This window comes from Myotis yumanensis, unplaced genomic scaffold, assembly GCF_028538775.1.
Source record: "Myotis yumanensis isolate MYYU_CA2020_CCGP unplaced genomic scaffold, mMyoYum1.0.hap1 SCAF_5, whole genome shotgun sequence".
Taxonomy (NCBI): Eukaryota; Metazoa; Chordata; class Mammalia; order Chiroptera; family Vespertilionidae; genus Myotis; species Myotis yumanensis.
The window spans coordinates 31,623,894-31,649,255 of NW_027223756.1; the positions used below are offsets into that span (position 1 = coordinate 31,623,894).

Below are 25,362 nucleotides of genomic sequence, written 5' to 3' on the forward strand. Positions count from 1 at the left end.
AGGAAGGCTGGAGGAGTTGGCTCAGAGTTGTGACTCATCTCGTAGATTCCTCCTGCCTTAGGAGAGATGGTGTCTGCCTCAGCTCCCCTCACGTGGGGCCTGGCCCCTTGCCTTTGGCATTCCATGTGCACGCGCTTTGTTACAGGAGTTAAAGGACATTCATTCAGCCTTGGCTCTAAAAGGAAGCCTGCCACAGATGGTGCATGGACGGGACTGAAATCCCTTCCTCGTTCCCTGAAGGAGGATTGGCGGCATCGTGACAAGATAAACACGGTCAGGAGAAGTGACTTAAGAGAATGACCTGCGACAAGATGCCATTCTTCTTCCAGCCTCAGTTGTCCTGCATGCAACACAAGTGTCTTTGCAAGACCTGAAATGCTGCAGGTCCAAGGGCCTGGGGTTCAGTGTTGCTGGCTTACATCCATGGAGAGAACTGTGATTCAGGAGAACTCAGCCATTTGTCTGGCAAATCCTTGCTGAAGGCCTGCTCTGTACAGTCCTAGGCTAATCCTGCAGGCGTTGAACAAGATCCTCCCCGCCCCCCTCCCCTGAGAGCTCACCCTCTAGCAGGGAGGCCCGGGAGAAAGTCCCTGCAGCAGGCAGGTGGCCGGGCACTGTAGATGGAGCAGTTCAGAGAGCAAGTAGGAGTGGTTTCTGGGAAGAGATTTCCTAGCACCACTGGGCAAAGGAAGTTTCATTATGTTCCCCCGGCTGTTGGTTTAATAATTATTAAACATGAGGAAGAATAATGCTATGTATACTTGTTTACCCACCACCGAGATTTGGCAGTTCTTAACACTTTGCAGTGTTTTCTCTCTCTCTCTCTCTCTCTCTCTCTCTCTCTCTCGCTCTCGCTCTCACTCTCGCTCTCTCCCTGCACATATATACTTTTCACCCTAAATCATTTAGAAATAATTTGCAGGCATTGGGGCACCTTTCCCCTAAGGAAAGGAAACAGGCATTTCCTACATGACAACCACCTTAGCAGATATTATTATATCCACAAGAACAGTTATTCAATTCACCTAATATACAGTCCATGCTAAAATCACAGCAGTTGAATACACGTCCCCACCCCATCCTTCTCTGTCTCTCGCTGTCCTTTGTGCCTGCCCGCAGCCCTCACCAGCACCAGCCTCATAAACTCCATGAAGATAGGGCCTTGGTCCTGCTGTTGGTTCATGGCCTTAGATTAGGGCCTGGCCCATAGTAGGCACTCAATAAATAAAGAAGGGAAATATATATATATATATATATAATGTCTTTGGTAAACTCTGAATGGGACTAAAGTCTCTTCACTGCTTCCTCCTGATGACCACGGACACACTGGGGCCCTGGGCAGAGACGGACGGCTGTACTTCCCTCCCTCAGGAGTAGGGTGTGCAGTCGGCAGCCACTCACTTTGTGCCCCATTACTAAAGACAGCAGAGCTGTGAGTTTATCCTCCCCCCTTTCTTTGACATGACTTTAGGGGAGTAAAAACAAATCAGAATTCATCAACTGTGAACACAATTGTCAACTGTGAACTGTCAACAGTCTGGTTTAAAAATAGATGATAGGTTGATGAAAAACAGTGGAGAAAGCAATTTATATAAAATGTTAAAAATAATACCCAAAGCATGCAAGGCAAAGCGAAGAGTGTGAGTGGTGGGGAATTGCTCTCGGGGGAGACCTGCGTGAGCAGTGAACCAGACAGAGGTGATTAGTTTTCCTTTACAAATCATAGAAGAGAAGGATTTACTGGCCCTTTGCTGGCAAAGGCTCCCTGGTTCGGTGTGTTATGCAAAACGGGAGGGAAGATTGGTTGTGAAATCTGCTGGCACCTTTATTTTGAAGTAGGTCAACATTTCGAATATTTCTGCTCAGTCGTGAATCTCTGGCTCTCCCTGTCTTCTCTGTCCCCGTGATGCTGGGAGAGGCACTTCTCCAGCAGTAGGTGGAGGGTCTGGGAGTTTCGGGGTTCGCATTTACATTTATATTTGCATTTGTATGAAATGGGTCCCAGCACAATACTTAACGGATTTCCTACTTTCTCAACTTTCCTCTTTTAAATAGTTATGGCCAATTATTTATTTAACTTCTTCATCATAAAGTCAATATAAAGGCTTGAATTTTTCATGTTTCCTCTGTTGTGGGCGGGAGTCACAGCTGATAAAATTTGGCCCAGTTCTTTACGTCCAGCTGCTCTGTGTCCCGAGGCTGCCCTGCCGTTCCTGTTATTTACTTCGTTCCAGGAGAGCCGAGCCATCTTGGCACAAGATCTGTGCTCTATAAACCTAAGTAAGACAGGTGTTTGCATTCCTCAGAGGCCATCTCTTCTTAAAGATCTGGATGGAAGGTACATCCGTTTGCTAGGGCTGCTGTACCAAAGTGCCACAAACTGGGGGTTTTAAACAGCAGAAATGCATTGCGTCCCAGTCTGGAGGTGGAAGTCTGGAATTGAGTGTGGGCAGGTTGGTTCCTTCTGAGGCGTGAGGGAGACTCCATCTCATGCCCCTCTCCTAGCTCCTGGCAGCTGTAAGCACGGCCAAAAAATCCTCCCTGTGTCTTCACACCATCCTCTCCCCTCTGCACTCCTCTTTCTCTGAGTCCAAGGTTCCCCTTCTGGAAAGCACACCCTATTGGATTGTGACCCACCCTAACGAGCTCATTTACAACACTAGAGGTCTGGTGCACACAATTTGTGAACGTTGAAGGGGCGGGGGGTGCCCCTCAGCCCGGCCTATGCCCTCTCACAATCTGGGATCCCTCGGGGGATGTCGGGCCTAAACCGGCAGTCAGACATCCCTCTTGCAATCCAGGACGCTGTATGCACCAGTGACCATACTTTTCATACAGGTGAAAAGCATCTTGCTGTTGTTTGGGCAGCTACATTTTTTTGCCCTGATCATAAAAAGTAGTACATAACATGATCCTTCTGAGGCAATAGTACCATTTTCCCCATCTTATGGGTGGAAAAACTGAAGCAAAGAGAAGTTAAGTAATTGGCTTTGTCACACAGTTATAAGTGTCAATATCAGGGCGGACCACAAAATGTGCAAGCCAGAGTCCATGTATGTCATCGCAGCATCATCCTGTTTTTTCAGTGTTAGAGTAGCCTTGCCAGGTTTTAATTTTTGAATCTAAGAGATTTAAATCCAATATATAGGGTAGGGTCCCTATGCCTGGCCGGTGATAAGGACCATCTGTGGGGCGACTAGCGGGTGGGGCGATCGGGGGCCCCTGCTGGCACCATCATTGGCTGGTGGTCTGGCACCACTCACTGGCTGGCTCTGCCCCCCAATTGCTGCTGCCAGTCACCTCCCTGGGGGGGAAGGGGGGGCAGGGGGCAGGGGGCAGGGCACGTTATAGTGACCAGTCATTCCACCATTTGGTCGATTTGCATATTAGATTATATAGGATCATTGTCTTTATAAAGACCCTATTTCTGAATCCACATTCTGCAATACTGGGTGTTAGGACTTCAAAATATCTTTTATGAGACATGCAATTTCACCCCTAAGGCAAGGTGTAGAGCTTTCCCTCTGGAGGGAGAGTGGAGGCCAGAGCAGGGCTGATTCCTGGCTGCTCAGACCCTGAGGGCGGAGGGCTCCCCCAGGCGGCAGTGACTGTGACGGGACCCACTCATTGCCCTGGGTCTCTGTCCCCTGCCCCTGGAGCTGCAGGCCTGCCTTAGCTTTGGCCACTTGTGAGCTTTGTGTCATTGACTGGCTCTCCACTCCAAATCCAAAAAATACCTATTTTATACCTATTTCCTCCTCTCTTTTTTTTATATCCCCCAAATTTTGTTTTTTTCTACAGTGAGGACTTATGGGTGTCCCTCATCAGTTCCCAAGAATGTCAGTTTGTAGTTTGTGTTTTGCTTTTCCACCTTCAGGGCGGACTCTAAGAGGTAGGCTCACAGCCCAGGGTGCTGTAAGCAGGGCGGTGCGGGCGTGTGGGCCCCTCTTCCAGGGAGCCGGAGGACGCTTGGGGAAAGTGTTACAGCCCATCACAGATAGAAACAGGCAGTTACAGTGGCAGTGTGATAAGGCTTTATGGTAAGTAAATGTACTACATTTGACTTCATAAAACAAATTTTTATTAAAAAAATTTCACAGTTTCCCCTAAATTAGCTTTGGGGATGCTGTTGACAGATAGGTGGGAATCTCGGGGCAGGGTGCCAGTCTGAAATGGAGGGTTGTTCCAGAGAGCAGGCCCAGGGGAGGAGGGGGAGGGGGCTGGCCAGTGTCTTCACACTCGCCCCGCACCGCACCTGAGCATGCGCCGTGCTCTCTGAAATGAAGCCTGCAGTGGAGACGCACTTGCCGCTGACAGCGTTCCTCTGCTTACCTGTCCCCTGGACGGTCTGCAGGTGTTCCTGTCACCTTACAGGGGACCTCGCCCTGAGCAGGTCTGCCTAGGGCCAACCGGCAGGGTTCTGGACTTTGTGTAGGAAAGAGCTCACACCTGAGCCCAGGGGACTATGAGAATGTTTATGAAAGCTGCGGAAGGGCTTAGCACAGAAGAAGCAACAGGAGAGCCTAGACTGGGCTGCCTTCGCTCCCTGGGAAGTCAGAGAAAAGGGGGGCTTGGAGACAGGTTCAGGGGGTTAGTCTGGGATGAGCTGCCGCTGCCCATTGCTCCCCTTGTTGCAAGCCTCGTGGGGTCCCTTAGAGTTTAAGGGACAGGTGCTGTGGGGGAAGAAGAGAGGGAAGAAGAAGGGAAAGAGAATGGAGTGGGCTGCTCCCCAGGGGGAGATTGTGTACTGGGTCTTTGTCTTGAGGCTTTTATCTCTCATGCAGGTGGGAATCTCGGGGCAGGGTCTCAGTTTTCCAGGCATGTTCTTTCAGGGCCATGGTCTCTACTGATGGGTCAGGGTCCGGGCAGGGGGTCATTAGTCATTGCAGCTGGTCCTGGTGTCGCCCACCTGGTTTGCTGCTTTTCTGGGTCTGGAGCTGAACTACAACTGAGGCCTAGATGTTTTCTCTAGGAGGTGGCCTGTGTCTGCTGTAAAGTGTCTGCCAGCTTGTTCAGCTCTGTCTCAGCTTCCCTGTCCACCTTGTCCTGGCTCACTGGCCTGTCTCATGCCCATCCCTGGGGCTCTCTTCTATGCTGCGTCCCTCCATAGACACCATCCTGCCTCCCCTCGCGGTCACGTCCACACGGCTGCAGAAGAACACCGGTTTTTGCTTCCTCATTAAGTCAGTTAATGTGTGAGGCTGGGGCCATGGCTTTCTTCACCCAACCCCGCATCTCCTATGAGCACACTGGGCGTATCCTAGACACCTGGCAGGTACGCACGGAAGAGAGTTCTGCATGAAGAGGGAGCCAGCGCCCTGGAGGCCTGTCTGCTGCTCCCGCACGGGTCGGCAGCGGCTGTGGTGACAGTGGAGTTCCACGAGAGCGACTCCAGGACACTTAGAAGCGGCTGAGAGCCCTTCCCCTCGCTGGGTAATTGGTATGGGGTGACTGGCCGGGCCTCTCACAATGGGCCAGCATTCATCTGCACTCACGTGTGCTGCTTTGCAAATGCTACTGGCCTTTTCCATGCATTAGTGTTCTCCAAGGGCAAGGGCTGTATCTCCTCTTTTCTTTCTTTTAAACCATCCCCCATGGCACCAGATAAGAGCTCCGCGGGGGTAAAATTCGCCTATCTCCTCCTCCTCCTCCTCTGAACCTCCACCAGAGAAACATGGTCCCGAACCCAAGGGCCTTTGCAGAAGACTGACTGCACACAGGCCTTGATCTTGAAGATTTTACAGTCAAAAGGGGGTGAGCTCTCAGGTCAGATGCAGCCCATAGCAACCCAGAGCGCAGAGCCGCTGTCTGTTCCCTCAAGCCCATCACAGGATGGAGGCAGTGACATGGGTCAGACAGGCCTGTGGCTCCTAGCTCCGCCCCTGTCAGCATCTTCTGTTATTTCAGCTCCAAGCCTCAGTCTCTTATTTTGTAATGTCAGCATAAAAAAGGCTGTTACCTGTGGAGGCCTTGTGCCCCTGTGAATCGCACCCTTCTCTCCTGCCTGTGTTCTGAATCGGTTGAGACTCAGGAGTAAAGAGCAGCAGAAAGTGGTGGGGGTAGCCCGTCGTCACAGAGGCCAGGGCTGCAAGTGGATGGGTGGCTTTGGGGCTTCCATCATGAGTCTGAGAACCAGGTGGCTGCTTCCGCCAGTCTCGGGCTGGTTCGAACCACAGGTGTCCTCCAGGGAAAGACTGTGCAGACTTGGGTTTGAATGGTTTAAACAAAAGCATTGACTCCTCTGGTTCCAAAGGGAAGTGCTGGGCCTCACACATACCACAGGAAATAGATAGTTACTGAACGGTTAACTAAGTAGATACTCTCCTCCCCAGAAGGAGCATGGGGGCAGCTGAGAGGGACCAGGCATGTTCCACTCAGGACAAGGAAACGTGGAGAAGGTGCCTCTGCTGTGGGGGGGGGGGTGGGGGGTGGGAGGAGTGGTCTTGTGGAGCCTGTGGGACTCCAAGATGTGGTTCCAGACGAATACCTTGATTAACAGTCACGTTGCGTTTAGCCCTTACTAAGCCAGCCTCCCTGTGCTGCTGCAGCAGTTTTAGATGTGACTGTGCCCCTGGAGAAACATGTCTCATTCCGTGTGCTGTAATTCCGACTGTACCCAAGACAGCTCCGCATGCCCCGTCTTTGCCCTGTGCACACAGAGGGCACGCTGTTCCCTGATGAAGCCCAGAGGGCACTTGCCCGGCTGCCCCTAAGGCCTGTCCTCTCTCTCCTCCGCAGTGCAAGATGGAGTTCCACGCTTGTTCCACTGGCAAGAGCCTCAGCACCCTCTGTGACGGGCCCTGCCCATGTCTCCCCGAGCCCGAGCCTCCGAAGCACAAGGCAGAGAAGAATGGTGAGTGGATCGCAGGGGAGGCCCTGAAGGAGGGCGGGTGGGCGGGGAGGGAGGGTGTGGCCAACTCTGCCCAGATGCCAGCCCTGTGGTGTTTATGAGCCGGTCCAGCCCAGGCGGGGAGAGAGGCTTACTTGGCAAGTACTGCGGCTTATTCAGGGATCTCACACCATTAGAAAGAAGAAGAGCTGGCGTCTTTGAATGAATTCTGCTGGTCCAAGACATGCACTAGGTTCTTCGAGAGGTTGAACTGGCTCAAGTAGGAAGGGCAGATTTTCAGTGTCTAAGACCAGGGCCTTCCCTGGGGCACATCTTGGTCTTCCTTGAACTCTAATCTGAGTCCTTTGAACGTCTCAAGGCCGAATTTCAAAACAGAGACTGCAGAGATTTCGTAACGGCGGAGAGTCTTCCCCCCAAAAGCATTTCCCTATTAGTGCATTCTGCTTGTGGACAGCACAGGGCCAGGGGACACAGGCAGGGGGCAGCCTCCCAGGGCAGCCGTTGCCCTTCTGTGGCCGAGAGGAGGGGAAGGCTGGGCTTATGAGAATGTGTTCATAGTGGAGAAAGTAGTGCCGTCCCACTGGTCTCAGCTCCTTTTGGGGCGTTCCTAGTGAGACCCGGGATAGAAGGCTGCCTTCTGTGGACCTGGGCTTTCTCAGTTAGAGCTGGCTGGTCCATTGAAGACGGTGCACGTCCCAGTGTGTGTGCGTATGTCCCTGTGTGTGTGTGTGTTCCTGTGTATGTGTCCCTGTGTGTGAGTGTGTGTCCTTGTATGTGTTCTTGTCCCTGTGTGTGTCCGTGTGTGTGTGCATATTCGCGCATGTCACCTAGTGTCTTTTCTTTGTAACAGAGAAGGATGAAAGGGTGTGAGTGTTTATCCATTTGTCCCTTTTTAGATTGTATTGCCTTTTCAGGGCACATAGGTGATGTTCAAGTCTAAATGTGTTTATGATGGTGACTAGAAATATTGTGTTAAAGGGCCCTTTGGGAGATTTACTCAGAATGTGGAGGGACAGTGGGTAAACCATAAGTCACTGGTCACAAATAATCTCCATAGGTTACTCTTGATTACCAAGAAGCTGATGGCATTGCACAGTGGCCTGACTCACTTATACAACTGCAGTGAGAAATGCTAGCAGCCGTCCACCGCCCTCCTTGTAGTGTGGACGGAGAACCTAAGCCCTGTGGTGTGGAGCAACTACAGAGCTCAGCAGTTAACTTCTGTGGGAGATTCGTTAAGCTCCTCTTAGGAAATCCCAGTGGCCTCTGTTGTTCTAGGTGCATAGTTTATTGCTTTTATTTACTCTTCCATTCGAAGCACAGAAACCAAACCAAGAAACACATCCCCACCGCGCTGCCTGCATGTCACACACGGGGGTGAATGCCCTCTCCTCGCGGGCACTGGCTCTGCTGAGGTTGCCGACCCGCCACGCTGGGTAACAGGCCGGTTTCCTGGGAGGCTGGTGGTCCTCCCAGTGCAGTGCAGCCCTGTTCTTAATGGTGGGCTCTCACCCCTGACTGAGTGCAGTTCCCTCTGCAGTGTGACGCTCCAGCCACGGCCTCGCCTGCGATTCACTTGGCCAGTCACATGCTAGTAGAAATGGGAACTCATTTTTATCAAGCCTGTGTGAGTAATCACACGGCCATTAAAAGTAAAGAGACTCGGAAAACAGTGCTGTTCCTGAATTCTGAGAGCTCGGGGGCGGGGACAAGAATACCATTCAAAAGTGTTTCATTTCCAAATGTTTGTGGAGCATAGACCACGATGTTAATAGTGAGAGCTAGACCAGGAAGAAAGAGGAGGGACTTCATCACACACCTGTCAGAAATGAGAACAATAAAATCATAGTGACACTGTTCTAGAACAAATTATCAAAAGTATATTTCTCTCAGTCCTTCAGTCCCATGTAACTGTTGTGTGTTCCGCTGGCGTTTGGGTCAACAGTTTGCTTTTCTGACGTTGCCTGCCCCTGGGAAGAGCCCTGGAACTCCACACCAGTCTCTGACGTCATCTGGCGTGTGTCTAAGAAGTAGCGCCCGTCACAGTGAGGCTGCTGCACAAAGGGTCTTGTGGCCACACTTGGTACAGTTCTTTCCGTGAGGCTCTGAGGCCGTCCTCTTGGGCTGTGATCACAGCAGAGTGTTATCTAAGCAGGGCGGGCAGGGAAGCAACTACCTGTGGATGATAAGACTGAATAGCTGTAGTTAATGTATTACATGTCCAACAATATGCTAGTGGAGGAAACTAGAATCCCCTATCAGGGTGTAATGCTTAACTTTTTCAGACGGATATGATGGGTGTTTCCCTGGAGGATAAGGACGTATTATGGGCAGTGAGGACATTGACAAACCCCTAGGGTCATTATGTGGGATGATAAAATTAATAGCATTTTACCTGGACAAAATCAACCAGGGGAAGGCCAACCTTTTCGTCTGATCTGACAGTTCTCTCCATGCAGCTCTCACAGGACTGAGGGGCAGTGAGTGCTAAGCACTGGGGATGAAGAGGACCAATGGGTGAGGGAGAGGTCAGAGGTGACATGAAAGGCAGCTTCCTTCTGGCAACTTAGCTGTGGGGGTGGAGGGAGGAGGAGGAGCGACCACGTGGTCCACCTCCCCTTTCCTGTCCTGCTCCTCCCAAAGCTTTGGGCAGCGGGTGTGGCCGTCTTGACCTTGGTGGTGCGTGTGGCTCTGGACCGCGTCAGAAGCAGTCTTGTTTCTGCGCCTCTTACAGAAATGACATTTCATGGTCTCACAATGCGGGTGTGTCAGAATGTGGCATCTTTATTATTATTATTGTTAATATTTTATTTTCAATCTTCTGATGAAAGCATTAATGTAGTCACTTCCAGGTCAATTCCGTCAAATCAGAGTCCTGTCAAAATTCTAGAAAGGCAGGGGTGGGTGGGGGCCTATGAGCTGCGATGCTGGGGGAAGCGGCTGCTGGTGCTGTCCGTCTCTCTTTGGCACCCACCCTTGTGGAGTGCTCGCATCTCCAGTCCGTTGGCCTTCAGCGCTCATCACTGCAAACAACGGGAGATGTTTGAGATCCCATGTCTAGGAAGGCCATCCTGTACCCTCTTTCTTCTGTGTCCTACTCTTGTGGGTGCCCTCGTCCTCACACAGCCCCTCTCTGGCCCCCTTCATGGTCACAGAGAACTTGAGGATGCCCTGTGACCTAGTGTCAGGAAAGACTGTGGTAAGGCTGCTATCCCAGGGCTCTCTCCTTGGGTCAGCTGGGCAGCCATGTCTATTCTCTGCCGAGGGTAGTTTGGCAAGGCTTGCCCCCAGTTAGATTTCATATCGACAGCAAACCACAGGTCCTCTCTGCTGCTGGGGCTCTGCACCGTCTGGGGTTTCACAGGTGCCTCTTCCCTGCCCAGTCCCCGAAGATGGGCTGGAGACAGGGAGAACTGTGGTAAGCAGAACCTTTCCCAGGAACTCACCTGCCTCTATCTGTTCTTCTTCTTCCCAAAATGTCACTCTGTAGCTCCACCCTTGATCAGTACTGGCTGTGAGTGTGAAGGTGTGTGCGGGCAGGTCTGACTCATTCCTTCTGAACCCTGTGGACATCTCTGCCTCTTCCTGCCTTGGCTTTAAGTTTCAAGACTGTTTTGGGGAAATCAAAAACCAAGTGGCTGATTTTCTTTTCTTCTCTTTGTTCTTTCTGGCATCCCTCCTTTGATGTGGTCCCTGAGGACATGGCGGAGGGGGTGGGCATCTTTTAATATCTCTGAATATTTCCTCTCACATCTCTAAATTATCTCATGACCTTGGACAATTGCTTAATTGTTTTATCTCTCTTATCGCTGTGATACCAGTTCAGCCTCAGGAGTATAGAGTAATGAATTGTCCTAAAAAAGAAAATATCTGAGTTACTCATTTCCTGGTTGAGAATCTAAGGGGAAAACAGAGGTCTCTTACGATTAAAGTTTTTAAAACTCCTCTGTGCTTCCAGAACTGAGCTGTCCCACCCGACCTGCCTCCCTCCTGCTCCCTCATCAGAGAAAGACCCTTCCACTGGGCTCCGTCCACTGGAGGGGGTGTTCCGAGCGCCCTCAGGGCTGAGGTGAAAACTTCCCAGAAGGAGAGCAAACGAGGGAAGATCTATCTCACTCTCACTCACCTTCTTCCACACCATGTGGAGGGGCCTCAGGTTTCCCCTGAGGACCAGGGAAGGCCACGTGGGTGGGGCCTCCAACTGCCCCACAGGCCCCGTTTTTATGCTTTCCTATGTTAGATGGCATCTGTAGGAAACGAGTTTGACCACCGGTGATGCTGGTTCAGTCCCCATTACAGCAGAGGAAACTGGAGACCCACCGACAGAAGGAATCTTGCCTGAGGTGGAGCTGGGGTAGAGCCGCCCCACCTCAGCCTCGTGTCCTTGTTCCCACTGACCTGAGCTGTGCACACCCTGGGTCACAGTCCGCGGCCGTCAGCCTGAGATGGTGGAAGGGCTGTAGCTGAGTTTGGTGGGAGTTAGATTTAATTTCTCCAGGGTCTGATGTTACTTGCCTGGATCTTGAAGTGTCAGTCATCGGGCAAGGAATGTCACTGTGTTCCCCACACCAGTGATGCTTGAATGACATCCGAGGAGGAAATGGAGAGAACAGTACAATCTCTAAGGACAGCTCCTTCTTTGCTTCTGTGGCACAGGTTAGCTTTTGGGGAGCCAGTCACCCCCAAGTTCTGGAGAAGGCTGTGGAACTGTACCCCTTTCCTGGCCTGACATGTGCTGGGAGGTAAGGCTGGGGAGGAGGGAGGGTGCCTCTTTCCAGCAGGGCTTACCAAACAGGAAGGAGCGACCCGCCAGCGGAGCTGGTTGGAACGGTAGAAAAATAGCCGATAGTGACTCTTCTCTCAAGTGGTGATTTCAGCCCGAGGGCTAGATCCTGGGGGGAAGTCCCTGGTGACAGCCGGTTGTCTAATTCCATTACTTATCACAAGCGAAGTGTTTAAATAGGAACAGGAGGTGGTGCCAATGAGACGGAGAAGGAGCCCTTCCAGCTGCAACATCTCGGTGGAAAAATCCCAGAGCACCCTGCTGCGGAGGCTCCCAGCGAAATGGAGACTCCTCTTTGCACCAGGAAAGAGCATTCTTCTCTGATGGCTATTGTGTAACAGGGTGAAGGCACAGGCTTGCAAACTTGCAATTTACAAGCAGTTTATATTAATCTTTCCATTTGGCTTCATTTCCTTCTTATTCAGTACTACATTATGGTCAGAAATTAAACATACAAAGGAACATTTAATGTTTAGGGTCTTGTTATTCTAAATGTCATCACTTTCTTAAAAAAAGCTTCAGGATTAAATTGGCAGCTGCATCAAAGAAGAAAACCTTCCTCGTCAGGACTTGGAACTCAGGTTCCTCCGCTTCTGTGAATTCCACTGCACAGAAGAGACCCAGGTCCTCCTGGTCACGCCGAAGGCCGCTTGATACCACCTAATGGGGAAAAGCTAAAGGTGCAAAGAAAGAGAAGGGTAAACTGAGGCAGCGGTGGCCATGGTCTAACCGGAGTCCAGAGGAGGGGGGTAGAGATTTGTGCTCGAAATTAATAGCTTTGATGGTTCACCCAAACAGGCCTCTTCTCCTGCTGTTATTCTTTAATTTATAAATGTATACTTATATAAAATCCAAATATTATGGCAAAAAGGGCCTCATATTCCCAGGTCCACTAGCTTTTTGTTGCATATGTTTCCAATTATTTTTGACATACATATACTAACATACTTTTTAAACTTTACTCATCCAAAATCAGATTCATGTTCTACATAATGTTTGTACCCTGCCTCTTTTATATGTCAGAGATATGTTTTCATGTAAGTACAAACAGGTCTGTCTGTGTCTGTCTGTCTGTCTGTCTGTCTCCCTGTGCTCCCTTGAACTCCACACTTAAACATGTAATGACTGCTCAGTGTTTCCATTTGGGTGCCCATGGGGTATCAAGCCTAACATGTCCACAATCAAACTCCTGGTGTTTCCCCCATGTGTTTCTTCCTCCTGCAGGATTTATTAACGGCAGCTCTGTATTTCGATTTGCTAAAGTAAAACAAACACAATAACTCTCTTGTTCTCAAATGCCACATATAATCATGTTGACTCTGCTTTCAAATTGATTTTCAAATATATCCTCTTCTTACCACCTTCACCTCCCTTGTGGTCCAAGACATCTCATCTTTTATTTTAATCGCTTCCTAATTGATCTCCTGGCCCCTTCTTTCTCTTTTGAGCAAAGTAAACCAATTCTGTAAAATGTAAGTCAGAGTGTGTAATCCCCTGTTCAAGACACACCAGCGACTTCCCCTCTTCGTAAGAGGAAAAGCTAAAACCCTTTCAGTGACCTGTAAGGCCCAACATGATCCCTAGGGTCTCTGTCCCCAGCTTTTGTTATTATGCCACTTGCCTGCTCACCTCAGGCACACAGGCCTCTGTGGGTCCCTCAAATGTGTCGATCACACTCCTGCCTCTGGGCTTTGCATGGACATCCCCTCAGCCTGGACCGCCTTCCCAGCCATGGACACGGCTCGCTCCCTCTGAAAACTCTGCACAGGTGTGACCTTCTCGGAAGCCCCCCCCCCCCCCCCCAGCATGTCTCTCCCCCTTTCTTCCTTTATTTTTCTCTTCACCATGCATCACCTTCTAATCTGCTAGATAACTGGTTTACTCATTTTGTTCATTGTCTGTCTCACCCAACTAGAATGGAAGTTAATGAGGACTTTTTGTCAGAATTCTGAATAATTGTCAAAAATTGACAAATATTCCACCTTCATCCTTTTTAAAGGGTTGTCCAACATTTATAACATTGAAAATGGCCCAAAACAGAAAAAGATGCATTGTGACAAGAGATAATCTGTATAAGGTGCTTAGTATGTGTCCTGTGCTACCAGCTTCATTATACGTTTGATTCTTCTAACAACTGAATAATGTCATCTCTGTTGCTGAGAAAGTGTGAGATTTGGAGCATTTCTGCCCCTTGCGAAGGCCACTCAGCTCCTCAGTGACAGAGCAGGGGCTTGAGGCCTTCCCTGGGGCGTGTGCTGGTTCCCTCACGGCTGCTGTGCGGCTGCTGTGCTCTCAAACTGAGTGGGATGCCCACTGAGAGGGCGGGCCTCCTTTGAAAAAGAAACACACACACGTACATTCCCACATTTAAACTAATTCTTACCATTCATTCAGTGCTCACAGAACGCACCCCTGCCCTGATAACACAGCCCTCTCCCATGGGGTCTCTCCAGGGAGAGAATTGACGACCTCCCTCCCTTTCTCCTTTCTTTCTGAGAGCATGCTTGGCTCTGGGAGTTTATCAGAGCACAGGCCCGGGCTCATCACTCACCACCACGTGATGTTCTCTGATAGCCACCAGTTCCCGAACCTGCTCCGCTCCTCAAAGATGAAAATACATTTGTAATCTGTCCCGAAGTCGACTGCTCTTCCATTGCCCTGCTATCTGTCGCTGTGAAAAGACAGCATTACAATAAAAAATAAATTGAAATTATAATGGAAAGGAAGCAAATGACTGCCACCCCGCAAAGCCAGCTGCTCTGTAAAACATTGGTTTCCTCCTTCCAGATGCAGAGCTGCGGTGGGGCCTGGGCCCGAGGGGCGGGGCACAGTGTCATAATTAAAGGAGCTCAATTTTAACTGTAGAAATAAAGTTAGAGTTCAAAAACATAGCTGTTTTACCTTGATGATGATGATTGTTTAAAAACGGAAAGTGACAATTAGAAGGAAGCAGGATTGTGATTTTGATTATTGAACTTGAGGAATATATAGCAGTAGCAGATAAAGCTCGGAAGTCATAGATATTCAGATTGGTTGGTAGTGCAGCCCAAACAAAACAAAACAACAAGCCAGATCTCTTCAGTCTGAAGGATCAGACTCATTTCCAAATCCTGTTGGTGTCCTGAGGGTGAAGCCTGTGTTCTGTCCAATCCCAGGAGGGGAGCATCCAGGCCCCTCCCGCCTGGAAAGAGGGAGCTGTGTGGCTAGAGAAGGCAGACCTGCTCACACAGAAGTTCTGCTTGTGCTTCTCATTATTTCAAGACCTAGAATGAGCTACAATGAGAAACAGCACCAGAAGGATTTAGCGAAAGTTCTGGAGGGGAGGTGTGCAGGTGAGGGCAGAGAAGACCCTGGGGCTCTGCAGAACGTGGGAGCCCCAGCGTTCAGATCTCGCAGTAGCAGGCTGTGGAGGGCAAGTCCTTCCTACTTGACTACATTTGCCCTTCGCGTGTAAAAGGATCGGTGTAAGAACCAGCACGGCCCGCCTGCTCCACATCGCCGGGTGCCCCAGGAAAGCAGTTACAGGGGCCTGTTGCTCCCATCCCAGCCTAGAGAGTAGCACTTGGTTTTGACCTCCTAGGCCTGGCTCTGCTCTGTCCCAGCTTGAGTCTGCCAGATGGCTCTTGCAGACATCGCCTGTGGGGGTGAGGCAAGCAGGCGCCCTTTAGTACGTAGGAGAGTGGGGGAAGGAGGGAGGCTGGGAAAGTGCAGATGCCGGGTTCTGGGTCTCATGTGCACGGGATGTGAGTGCAGCCCAGCTTTGGAAATCACCTAGACAGGGGACGCATATGCTGCAGAGCCAGGGTTAGACGCTGGTGCCAAAGACCAGAAAATCAGTGCTGACGGGGGGTTTGATCAGAATTGTGATTACGCACCAATCAGAGGGCCTAGAAACACTTCAAAGAGTGACTTTCAAAAAAATTGCTTTAAGCCAAGTTTTTTAAAGCCTTTTTTTAAAAAAACCAAACAAACATATAATGGGGACTATTAATCCTATGAAACTACTACCCTGAGTGGTGTTACTGAGGCTGAAGAGGTCTGGATTCCTGTCCCTGCATTTCTCCAACTGTTAGAACTTGGGAGACTGTGCTGAGCCAGGCTACTCCCAGGGCATGTTGGGACTTAGAAAGGATGGAGCTGAGTCCCCTCACTCTCCGGCCTGATCTGTCTGGATCCCAGCCTGCCGCTGGGTTCCTTCAGGGCTGGGGTACTGCAGGCTCTCCCCCGCGCTTCAGAACCTGGTACCTGCACTTTCCCAGCCTCCCTCCTTCCCCCACCCTCCCAGGTACTGAAGGGTGGCTGCTTGGGGGTCCCTTCACCTGCCAGCCTCCTGTCTGTCATCTGCACCTGCCCACCTGTCCTCTCCACCTGGGGGTTCAGCCTCAGCTTTCCCTGCAGACGGCTCACTGCCTTGAGTACCATGCCCAGCACGGGCCAGTGCCTGGCACAGGTCAGGCTGTCTTTGATCATTTAGGAGTTGGGTTTACCAGTCCAGGACTCTGAGGGCCTTTAATGCTTTCTGAGTCCTTTGTTAACACCTTGACCTACTAATGCTTTAGTCTCTTGTTCAAAAGAGCTAGACTTCATCTCATGTGCTTGAGACAAGGAAACTAACTTGTAATATGGGCATACTGTTATAGTTTGGACCCTTCGATATACTGTCATTGCATGTCCACTGGATAGGATTCTGTTATTTGCAGCTAAACATTTTCTACTTGACATAGTGTATATCCTTTTAAAGATAATTTGCTTGGAGACGGGCAGTATTGGTGTGAGACCAGGAGCTCCCTGAAAAGGAGTCAGGGACAATGGCATCTTGGTATCTAGGGAGGGGGAGACCGAGGTGGCCTCCAGAGCATCACTCAGAGTACCACAGAGAGTCTTAGCAGCTGCAGTTCCCAGAACATGGCTCAGGGGCTTGGGTTGGCCTGGAGTAAAGCATAGCTGTGTACCAGGCATCCTCATCCCTTGCAAAGACTACTGACAAGGGAGCAGAAAGGATGGTCCATGGTACACACTAGCTGGGCAGGTTGGACTAGAACATGCTGTGCATGAAGCTGGGCGGAAGGAGTCTCCCAGCTAGAGAAGACAGGTATGTGGTGGGAGACAGTAAACACATGAACATTTTTAACTTGAATTTTTAAAAAACAAACAAACCAAAAACTATAGGGAGTTCTACATGTTTGTTAAAGAATATTTAAAATTACCCAATCTCCCAAACTGAGTATAATCATATACTACTCAAAAGTCTTTATTATTAGCTTAATAGCACTTAATAATATTCCCATATCACTAATGATTCTTTGAAAGCTTGGTTTTTAATGGCTGCGTGGCATCTGAGTCCATAAATGTACTATAATTTTTATAACTAGTCCTCTACTGAGCAGTTAGCTTCTCTCTGGTTTTTCATTATTACAAATACTGCTTTTATGAACATCACTGTGTATTAATTTTGCACACATCTTAATTACTTTCATAGGATACGTGACCGATGGTGGAATTTCTAGGGCAAAGGATATGCGTGTTGTAACTCTTCTGCTACTTACTGGCAGGATTTCTTCCAGGAAATGTGTATCATGAGCAATATATGAGAATGTCTGTTCGGAAGACACTTAACAACTTTGGATACTATAATTTTTAAAAGAATTTTTCTACAGCATGGGTTAAGAATAAAGGTATTTTTATTAGTTGGGATTTGGCTTAGCAGTATATAATTGATACTCCAATACTGAAATAACAGTAGATTAAACAAAAGAGTGTTTGTATCATTTTAATATAAATTAAGACAAGTGGTAGGAAGTCCCCAGATGCTATGGAGTATCTCAGTCCTCAAGGCCTTTCTATCTTACTGCTCCGAGAATCTTAGCATCCAGCCTCATGGTCCAGAATGTCTGCTAGAGCTCCAGCCATTGCATCTGTAGTTCCGACACCAGGAAAAAAGGGGGGGAGGCAAAAAAGGGCCTACTGCTTTGTTTAAACTGACCTCTGTGGATTTGTATACAGTTCTGCTCTCTTCTCAATGGCCAACTCAGGCTGAATTTAGTATTAGTCTATCCGTGGTCGGCAAACTGCGGCTCGCGAGCCACACACGGCTCTTTGGCCCCTTGAGTGTGGCTCTTCCTAAGCCTTAGGAGTACTCTAATTAAGTTAATAACAATGTACCTACCTATATAGCTTAAGTTTAAAAAATTTGGCTCTCAAAAGAAATTTCAATCATTGTACTGTTGATATTTGGCTCTGTTGACTAATGAGTTTGCCGACCACTGGTCTAGTTGAACGGCCCTGCCTCGATGCTGGAGAATGTAAACTTTTAAGCTGAAAAGCAATGAACCAGCTAAAAATATGGCTCTTATTACTAAATAAAAGCAGAAGATGGGTCTTGGGAGCTAATTACCTGTCTCTGTCATGGTTTGATGTTTTATTTCCTTGATTACACTGGAGGTTTAACTTTTTTACTTTTTATACATCTTGGCTATTTGTAATTCTTCTTTCTGAATTGCCTCATATTCCCTGTACTTTCCCTTTTAAGGTGTTGGTCTTTGTCTCAATAATTTATAAGGTGATCCTTTTACACATATTAAAGATATGAATCCATCATATATATTTCACATTTCCCCACAATTTGTTCATTTGCTTTTAATGGTATTTTCTGATAAAGATTTTGATGTTTTTATCCATTCAGGACTATCATTCCTTTCTTTTGGAGTCTCAGGCTTTGATGTATGTTTAGAAATCTTTTCTCCACTCTGAGGCCAGGTAAAAATTTCACCTGTGTTTTCATTTTGTTCTTTCATGGATCGAATTTTTCATGTTTGATGCATTTAGGCCAGTGGCATTCAGATGGGAAGAAATGGCTTCTACTGTGAGCTGGTACTTAAAGCTTTCACCAAGTAGTACTCATTCTTTCTCTAGATAATGTGTGCTATTTCCTATTCTCTGCCATTGTACTGCATATTTCAGATAGTTATGTTCATGGCCCATTCCTGGATTGTGACCAGGGGTTGAAGAAGTGCTGTTTTAATCAATGTCATACTTATTCGAGGGTATGCAAAGAGAACTGGAACTGTAGCTGTGTGTGTTTTAATAGCCTGTTTTCTGAATCATTTTTGCTCTGCCATTCATCTTGTTATCTAACATTATTCTCTTTTTCAAATTTTTCATGGCTCTTCTTACCTGTTCTCCCAGATGATATTAAAAATCTTTTTGAAAACTTTCAGAAAATGAGATTTAGATTGGCTTTCCCGAGTAATTGGAGAAGCATTGAGCAGGCTGCAGTTAAGTTGTCCCATCTGGAAGCCCGCGCCCCTTGGCAAGGCCCCCCGGGACGCCTGTGGCCTGCGCACACACGGCTCCTCCCTCCTCCGCTTTGCACATCTCAGGCTGGGGAGCAGCTGTCTGCCATTGCTTTCGATGAATGAAAGCTGTTCTCTGTCTTTGTTGGAATGATTACTTCTTTCAGGGAGGAATCATTCTGATAGTTATTCATTTTATTGTTGGGGGTCCTCGTGTCATCTGTAGATAATGGGCATTTTATCCTCCTCTCTCCAGTGTACATTTTAAGAAATAGCTGCCATTACTGGCTATACACTAGTGCTGGACACTGTCATATGCATATTCTCTTCACTGTAGAGAGCCCAATGACAGGAGGTACTGTTATCTTTATTTTAAAAATGAGAAAAAGGACCTCTGTGAATTCAAGTTGCTCAAGGTCACACATCTAGCAAATGGCTCAGATTCACATCCAGACTCTTAAGCTTGGGTTTTAAAAGTACTGTACTACTTACACTTGTGTTACAGTTCTTTTTTGTGATTTAATGCTATGACTGAACTTCCAGAATGGAGTAAAGAATACTATGGCTTTACTAGTATGGAGCCCATGATATGGTCAATGGTCATGTTAAGTTCTGCTGGGCACACCTGTAGTTCAGGGCATGCGAGGCCTTGGTGCAGCGTGAGATAAAGTGCCATATCAGTTGCATTATATCAATTATATCATGTCAATGACATCTTGTCAATTACATCATGTCCAGGGCACATCCATCAATGTGACTCAGCTCTGTTGATTTGAACCTTCTTCACCTGGCTGAAGTGGTGGTTGTCAGCTTCTCCACAGTAATGCCATTCTTTTCTCCCTTCATCCTTTCCCCTTTAGCTGGAGGGCACCATGCACAACCCACAGGTAGGGAGTGGGAGTTAGTGCCTTCTACTTGCTCCAGCACCTGCCACCATTTACCCATCCATGGGTTGGAGTATCTGTATCAGTTATTGGAATTCTTCTGCACCAGAGATTTGTTGCTTCTTCCATGTTTATTCAGTCATGTATTTATGGACTCATCATACTATTGGATTAATCAAATTCAGAGATTTTGTTCAAATTGTTCTAGCTATGAACACTGGGAGCTCTTTCTGTTGGCTCCTGTGTCCCTTTGATACACTCTCACTGTGGTTTATTTGTTTATTTATATATTTATTTACTTACTTACTTACTTATTTTTTACTTTCTGGCACTCTAATATGCTCCAGGCTCACCTTGTATATTCCTTATTCCAGCCGTAGTATCAGCCATTTCTCCAAGCAGCCCCAGTTCCTTTTGATGGAGAATGTTGTTAGAAACCAAGATCTGAGACTAGCTGTGCTCATTACTACTGGGTATAGACTATACAACTTCTGAGTGCATCCATCTGTATCTGTATTAGCTAAATGTGAGCTCATGCTGATGTCTCCAATTCTAACCCATTAGCACCTGGCTCACCCTAGCCTCCTCCCTTGCTTGTCCCCAACAGTGAGGAACTTGGGTGCCGCATCTGCCCTGCATCTCTTAGTTCTTCGGTTCCAGTGTGCACATAACGGTGTCAAATTGCCAGCCCTACCTGCTGCCTCTGTGGGAAAAACTCGATCACCTAGAGTGCAGTGCTTAAGTGTAGTCCCTTTGCTTTTAGTCTCATGTCTGTACACATTTCCAAAGCCATGCAGGTCAGCGCCCCTATAATAAAGTTAAATTGTGTCATCAGATCCTGCTCTTCATCCTAGAGCAGTGATGGCGAACCTATGACACGTGTGTCAGAGGTGACATGCGAACTCATTTTTTTGGTTGATTTTTCTTTGTTAAATGGCATTTAAATATATAAAATAAATATCAAAAATATAAGTCTTTGTTTTACTATGGTTGCGAATATCAAAAAATTTCTATATGTGACACGGCACCAGAGTTAAGTTAGGGTTTTTCAAAATGCTGACACGCCGCACACAAAAGGTTCGCCATCACTGCCCTAGGGTCTCCCAACCTCCTAAGTGATCTTTAAAAATTTGCATATGTTGAAGTTCACTGTTTGTGCTGTAAGGTTCCATAGGTTTTGACAAACTCACGGTATCATATATCTGCCCTTACACTACTATGAGGAATAGTCACACTGCTCAAAAAATATTCCGTGTGCTCACTTTTTCATCCATTCCTCCTCCCCTCCTCAGACCCCTGGGAACCACGGATCTGTTTGCTATCCCTATACTTTTGCCTTTTCCACATGTCGTATACATGGAATCATATATTACGTACCCTTTTTATACTGAATTTCTTTCACTTAGCAATAGTCACCTAAGATTCATCTGTGTCCTCTTGCAGCATGTTATTTTATGCCTTTGTATCACTGAATAGTATCGCATGGTATGGGTGTTTCATAATTTGTTTATTCACTCACCTATTGAAGGACATCTTGATTGCTTCCAGTTTGGGCAATTATGGATGAAACTGATACACACATTGAATGCAGCTTTTTGTGTTGCCGTAGTTTTCACATCAGTGGGGTGCTACTCCCAGCTGTGGTAAGATGTTTAGCGTTATAAGAAACTGTTGCACTGTCTTCCAGAGTGGCTGTACCATTTTCTGTTCCCACCAGCAGTCACGAATTTCTGTTGCTTTGCATCCTCACCACCAATTGATTTGGTCAGTTGTGTTTTGTTTTGCTTTTAGACATTCTAATGGGTATGTGGCGATATGTCATTGTTTTAATTTGCATTTCCCCAATGACAAATGATGTTGAGAATTTTTTCAAATAGCTATATTCCATCTTATTTGGTGAGGAATCTATTCAGATCTTTGTACATTTTAAAATTGAGTTGTTTGTTTTCCTACTGTTGAGTCGTGAGTACTTAACTTTGGATACAGGCCCTTTGTCAGATACATGTTTTGCAAATATTGTCTCCCAGGCTGTGGTTTGTGTTTGGGTTCTCTTAACAGTGTCATTCACAGAGCAGAAGTTTTAAATTTTAATAAAGTCCAACTTACCTATTTTTTATTTCATGGATTGTGCTTTTATTGTTATATCTCAAGACTTATCACTAAACCTAAAGTCATGTCAATTTTATCCTTATTTTCTTCTAGAAGTTTTATGGTTTTACAATTTACATTTAGCCTTATAATCCTCCTTGATTAATTTTTATTAAATGTAAGGTATAAGGTCTTTGTCTAGCTTTATCCTTTTGTGTTTGAACATATAATTATCCTAGCACAATTTATTAAAAAGACTATCCTTTCTTCACTGAATTGATCTGTTGCCTTGTCTCTTTATCAGAAATCAGTTGACTGTGTGGGTCTGCATCTCAGCCTTCTTTGTGCTTCGTTATCTATTTGTCTATTTCTTTTTTCACCTCTCCCTCACTATCTTCATTATTGTAGCCTTAAAATAAGTCTTGAAATCTTGTAGCATGAGTACTGTTACCTTGTTTTTCTTCTTTATTATTAAAATACTCTTTAAACATTTTGTAACATAAAATATTTTTTTTTAAAGGAGTTATGTTTGGTTCCCAGCCTTCTTGCCTCAAACATGGGCTTTGTCTGGGCAATCCAGTGCTGGCCAAGGACATAGTAGGCCCTTGTTGATCACTGGTTGATTACCTGTGGGACAGCTCCCTCAGCCAGCCAGTGAGTCACAGATGATCTGGCCCCACCATCTCTTAGACTGTGTGTCTCAGCATCTCTCATGAGTCCCTGTGGTTCCCCAAAGAAAACGGATTCCTAAAGAAGATTACTAACATGAAGGGATGTGAAGAGATTTCTGGAATTGATGTCTTAACCTAAAAATAAAGATGTGAGAATGAGAGACCGGCCAGGCCACACAGGAACAGGAAGAGCGCTCATGCGATGTCTTCAACTCAGGCTCCAGCCCTGTCCTCACTTCCGAGGGTCACGTTGGTGCCCTGCTGCTGCCTGGCTGTCTGGGAGTGGGTAAGGTCTCAGGCAGCATCCATCCCTATGCATTTTATGGGCCTACGTTTACAGAATGTTCTTCCCACCTGCCTCCCTTTGCTCCTAGATATGCTTGGAGACCGTCTCCAGCAATTACCTCCTCTCTGCAAGGCATCGCATGCTCTGTGATAAAATTCCCAGCCAAAATGCAATGCTGGGGCGAGGAGACATATGCCCAGTGTGGATGGGCAGCAGATGGGGCTCATCAGGATGCATTAGAACCGTTGTCCAAGCCCCCGTGAAGCGCTAGCCTGCTGGTAACGCGTCCCTCCGCCTCTGTGGATGGCTGGGCGGCCCACTTCCGCCGGAAGCCAATCAGTGCGACCCGCCCCTTTGCTCCGGGCTCAGAGCCCAGTCTGTGCTGCCACCACTGCCCAGCAGGCACCGGGCAGCTGCTGGATGGAGCCAAAGCCAGAGTCACGGGAGGGAGGAAGGAGTTATCCCAGGGGAAGTCTGGCTGTGCGTGACCGGCCACCTTAACCTGCAGAGCGCCCTGCTGGAAGGCTGCCCTGGCACACCCAGGCCAGCAGTGGGTTTCAGAGCATCTGAGCAATGAATGCTTTCCCTGTGAGGGCATTTGGTCCTCAGCTAACCTGAGGAAGGCCGGCACGGAGGGAAGCTGTTGCCCAGGTGGTGAACCAGCCACCTACACCTGTGAATGAGTGGCAGTGCCCGGGGTGCCCTGGAGCGGCAGCCAGCATTGCCTTTAAGGGGGCTGCTCTGTTCTGCAGGGTCAGCCGGTGTGTGGCTCAGTGCAAACTGCAGGCTGCAGAGGGTGTTTAGGGAAATCATACCCGGCCCTGATGTCAGGCCTGCGCCTCCCTCTGGGCCTGGGTTACATTGCCCTGCTCATGGCAGGTGTGGGCACTGCCCAGGGGGTTGAGGGAGCCCTGATAACTGGATGCTCTCGGTGGGGGAGCCGGCGGGTGACAGGTGTTTGTGATCTGAATTTGCATCCCCCACCTCCAGCCTCTGCAAAGGCAGGGGGTGGGGTGGAATGAGATTGAGGAGCAGTAGTAACGGATTCAGTTACCCACCAGGTCATCGGCATGGACACGGACATGGAGTCCTCAGGACCGAGAGCCATAATTTCTTTTGTCTGCACCTGCCTTGGGTTTAGCCCTGTCCTCCTGGCCCCAACGTGAGGAGAATGTCCCTGCCGCAAAAGGCATGGCGGGCAGAAAAGGGGAGTGAGGAAAAATCCTGCGTCAGATTCAGACAGTCTGTGTTCAGCACAGAAACCTACTAGCTGGATGACTTTCAGCAAATATTGTAACCCATTTGAGTCCATGCCTTTACTGGAGGAATCCGAGATACAAATAATGTACCTCGTCATTGAATCATTTTGAGTATAAAAGGAATAATCAAAGCAAAGCACCTGGAGTGGGGCATTGTGTACAGCCTCAAATTCCTGGCATCGGTAACACCACTGTCATCGTCATCTACATTATTCTTGAACAGCAGCCCTTCCATTCTATCACCAGCACCTTGCATTGTCAAAATCGGAAAATCCTTTTGATTCCCACAGTATGCAGGAATACAGGCGTGTACACACAGCTTCTGTTCTCATAGAACTTATGCCTTCTAGGGGTGAAAATTCATAAATTTATTAAATTTCAGTAATTATAAAGCAATGCCGTAGGAGGTGACCAATTTCTAGGGAAGCCAGGGTAATGGCATTCATCTGTTTACAAGTGGCCCTGACCCGAAGGCCTTTCCTTGGTTCACGTCACTGTCAGTCTGCATCACAAAAATCTCGTTTCTGTGAGGGGTGGGGAGCAGAGAGGACAGAGACGAAGATCAGAGCCACTGCCCAGCTCCTCACAGGTCTGCTTTGGCACCAAGTAGATACTGGCTTGACCCTTTCCTGCCTTCCTCCTTCTCTACCTCTGAAACCCCCCTAATTCCATCCCTCCTTCCGTCACTCCCAAACCACCCAGTGGGTTGAAACCTTGGCACTGAAAACTGTCTGCAGCAGCAGGGGGAAAGGGCAGATGTATCTACTGAGCATTCACCTCTTCCCGGGCCACTTTTGGGCAGGCATCCACCTGCTCCTTCCCTGGGGAGGCCAGCACCTGTGTGCAGGGGCGTCCCACCTGCTCCTTCCCTGGGGAGGCCAGCACCTGTGTGCAGGGGCGTCCCACCTGCTCCTTCCCTGGGGAGGCCAGCACCTGTGTGCAGGGGCGTCCCACCTGCTCCTTCCCTGGGGAGGCCAGCACCTGTGTGCAGGGGCGTCTCAGGGGCATCAGAGGAGCGGAGCCAGTGAAGCACATCAGTGAGCCCTCCTGTGAGCTCTGGAGTTCCGTGGCCAGAAGTGTGGATCTGGAACAGTTGTTTCAACTCTCTCACCCTTTCTAAGGGGGAGTGGAGGGGGGTGGGGAGAGAATTCAGTGGTTTTTCTTTTTTCAACCCAATCCTGAGGATTTCCACCACCCCCTTCAAAACAAACCCACAGGAGAGGTGGCTCCACCCCCAGGAGCACACCTT

The 25,362-nt window shown here is 48.2% G+C and overlaps 1 protein-coding gene across 1 annotated transcript in view; it reads left to right on the forward strand.

The window, feature by feature from the left end:
* The window catches only part of SPOCK1 (SPARC (osteonectin), cwcv and kazal like domains proteoglycan 1), a 470,635-nt gene that overhangs the window by 391,849 nt on the left and 53,424 nt on the right, over positions 1 to 25,362 (forward strand). Inside the window, exon 6 of the mRNA XM_070414948.1 lies at positions 6,739 to 6,853. Within this exon, the coding sequence (XP_070271049.1) occupies positions 6,739 to 6,853 (115 nt within the window). The remainder of the gene's footprint in view (positions 1 to 6,738; positions 6,854 to 25,362) is intronic.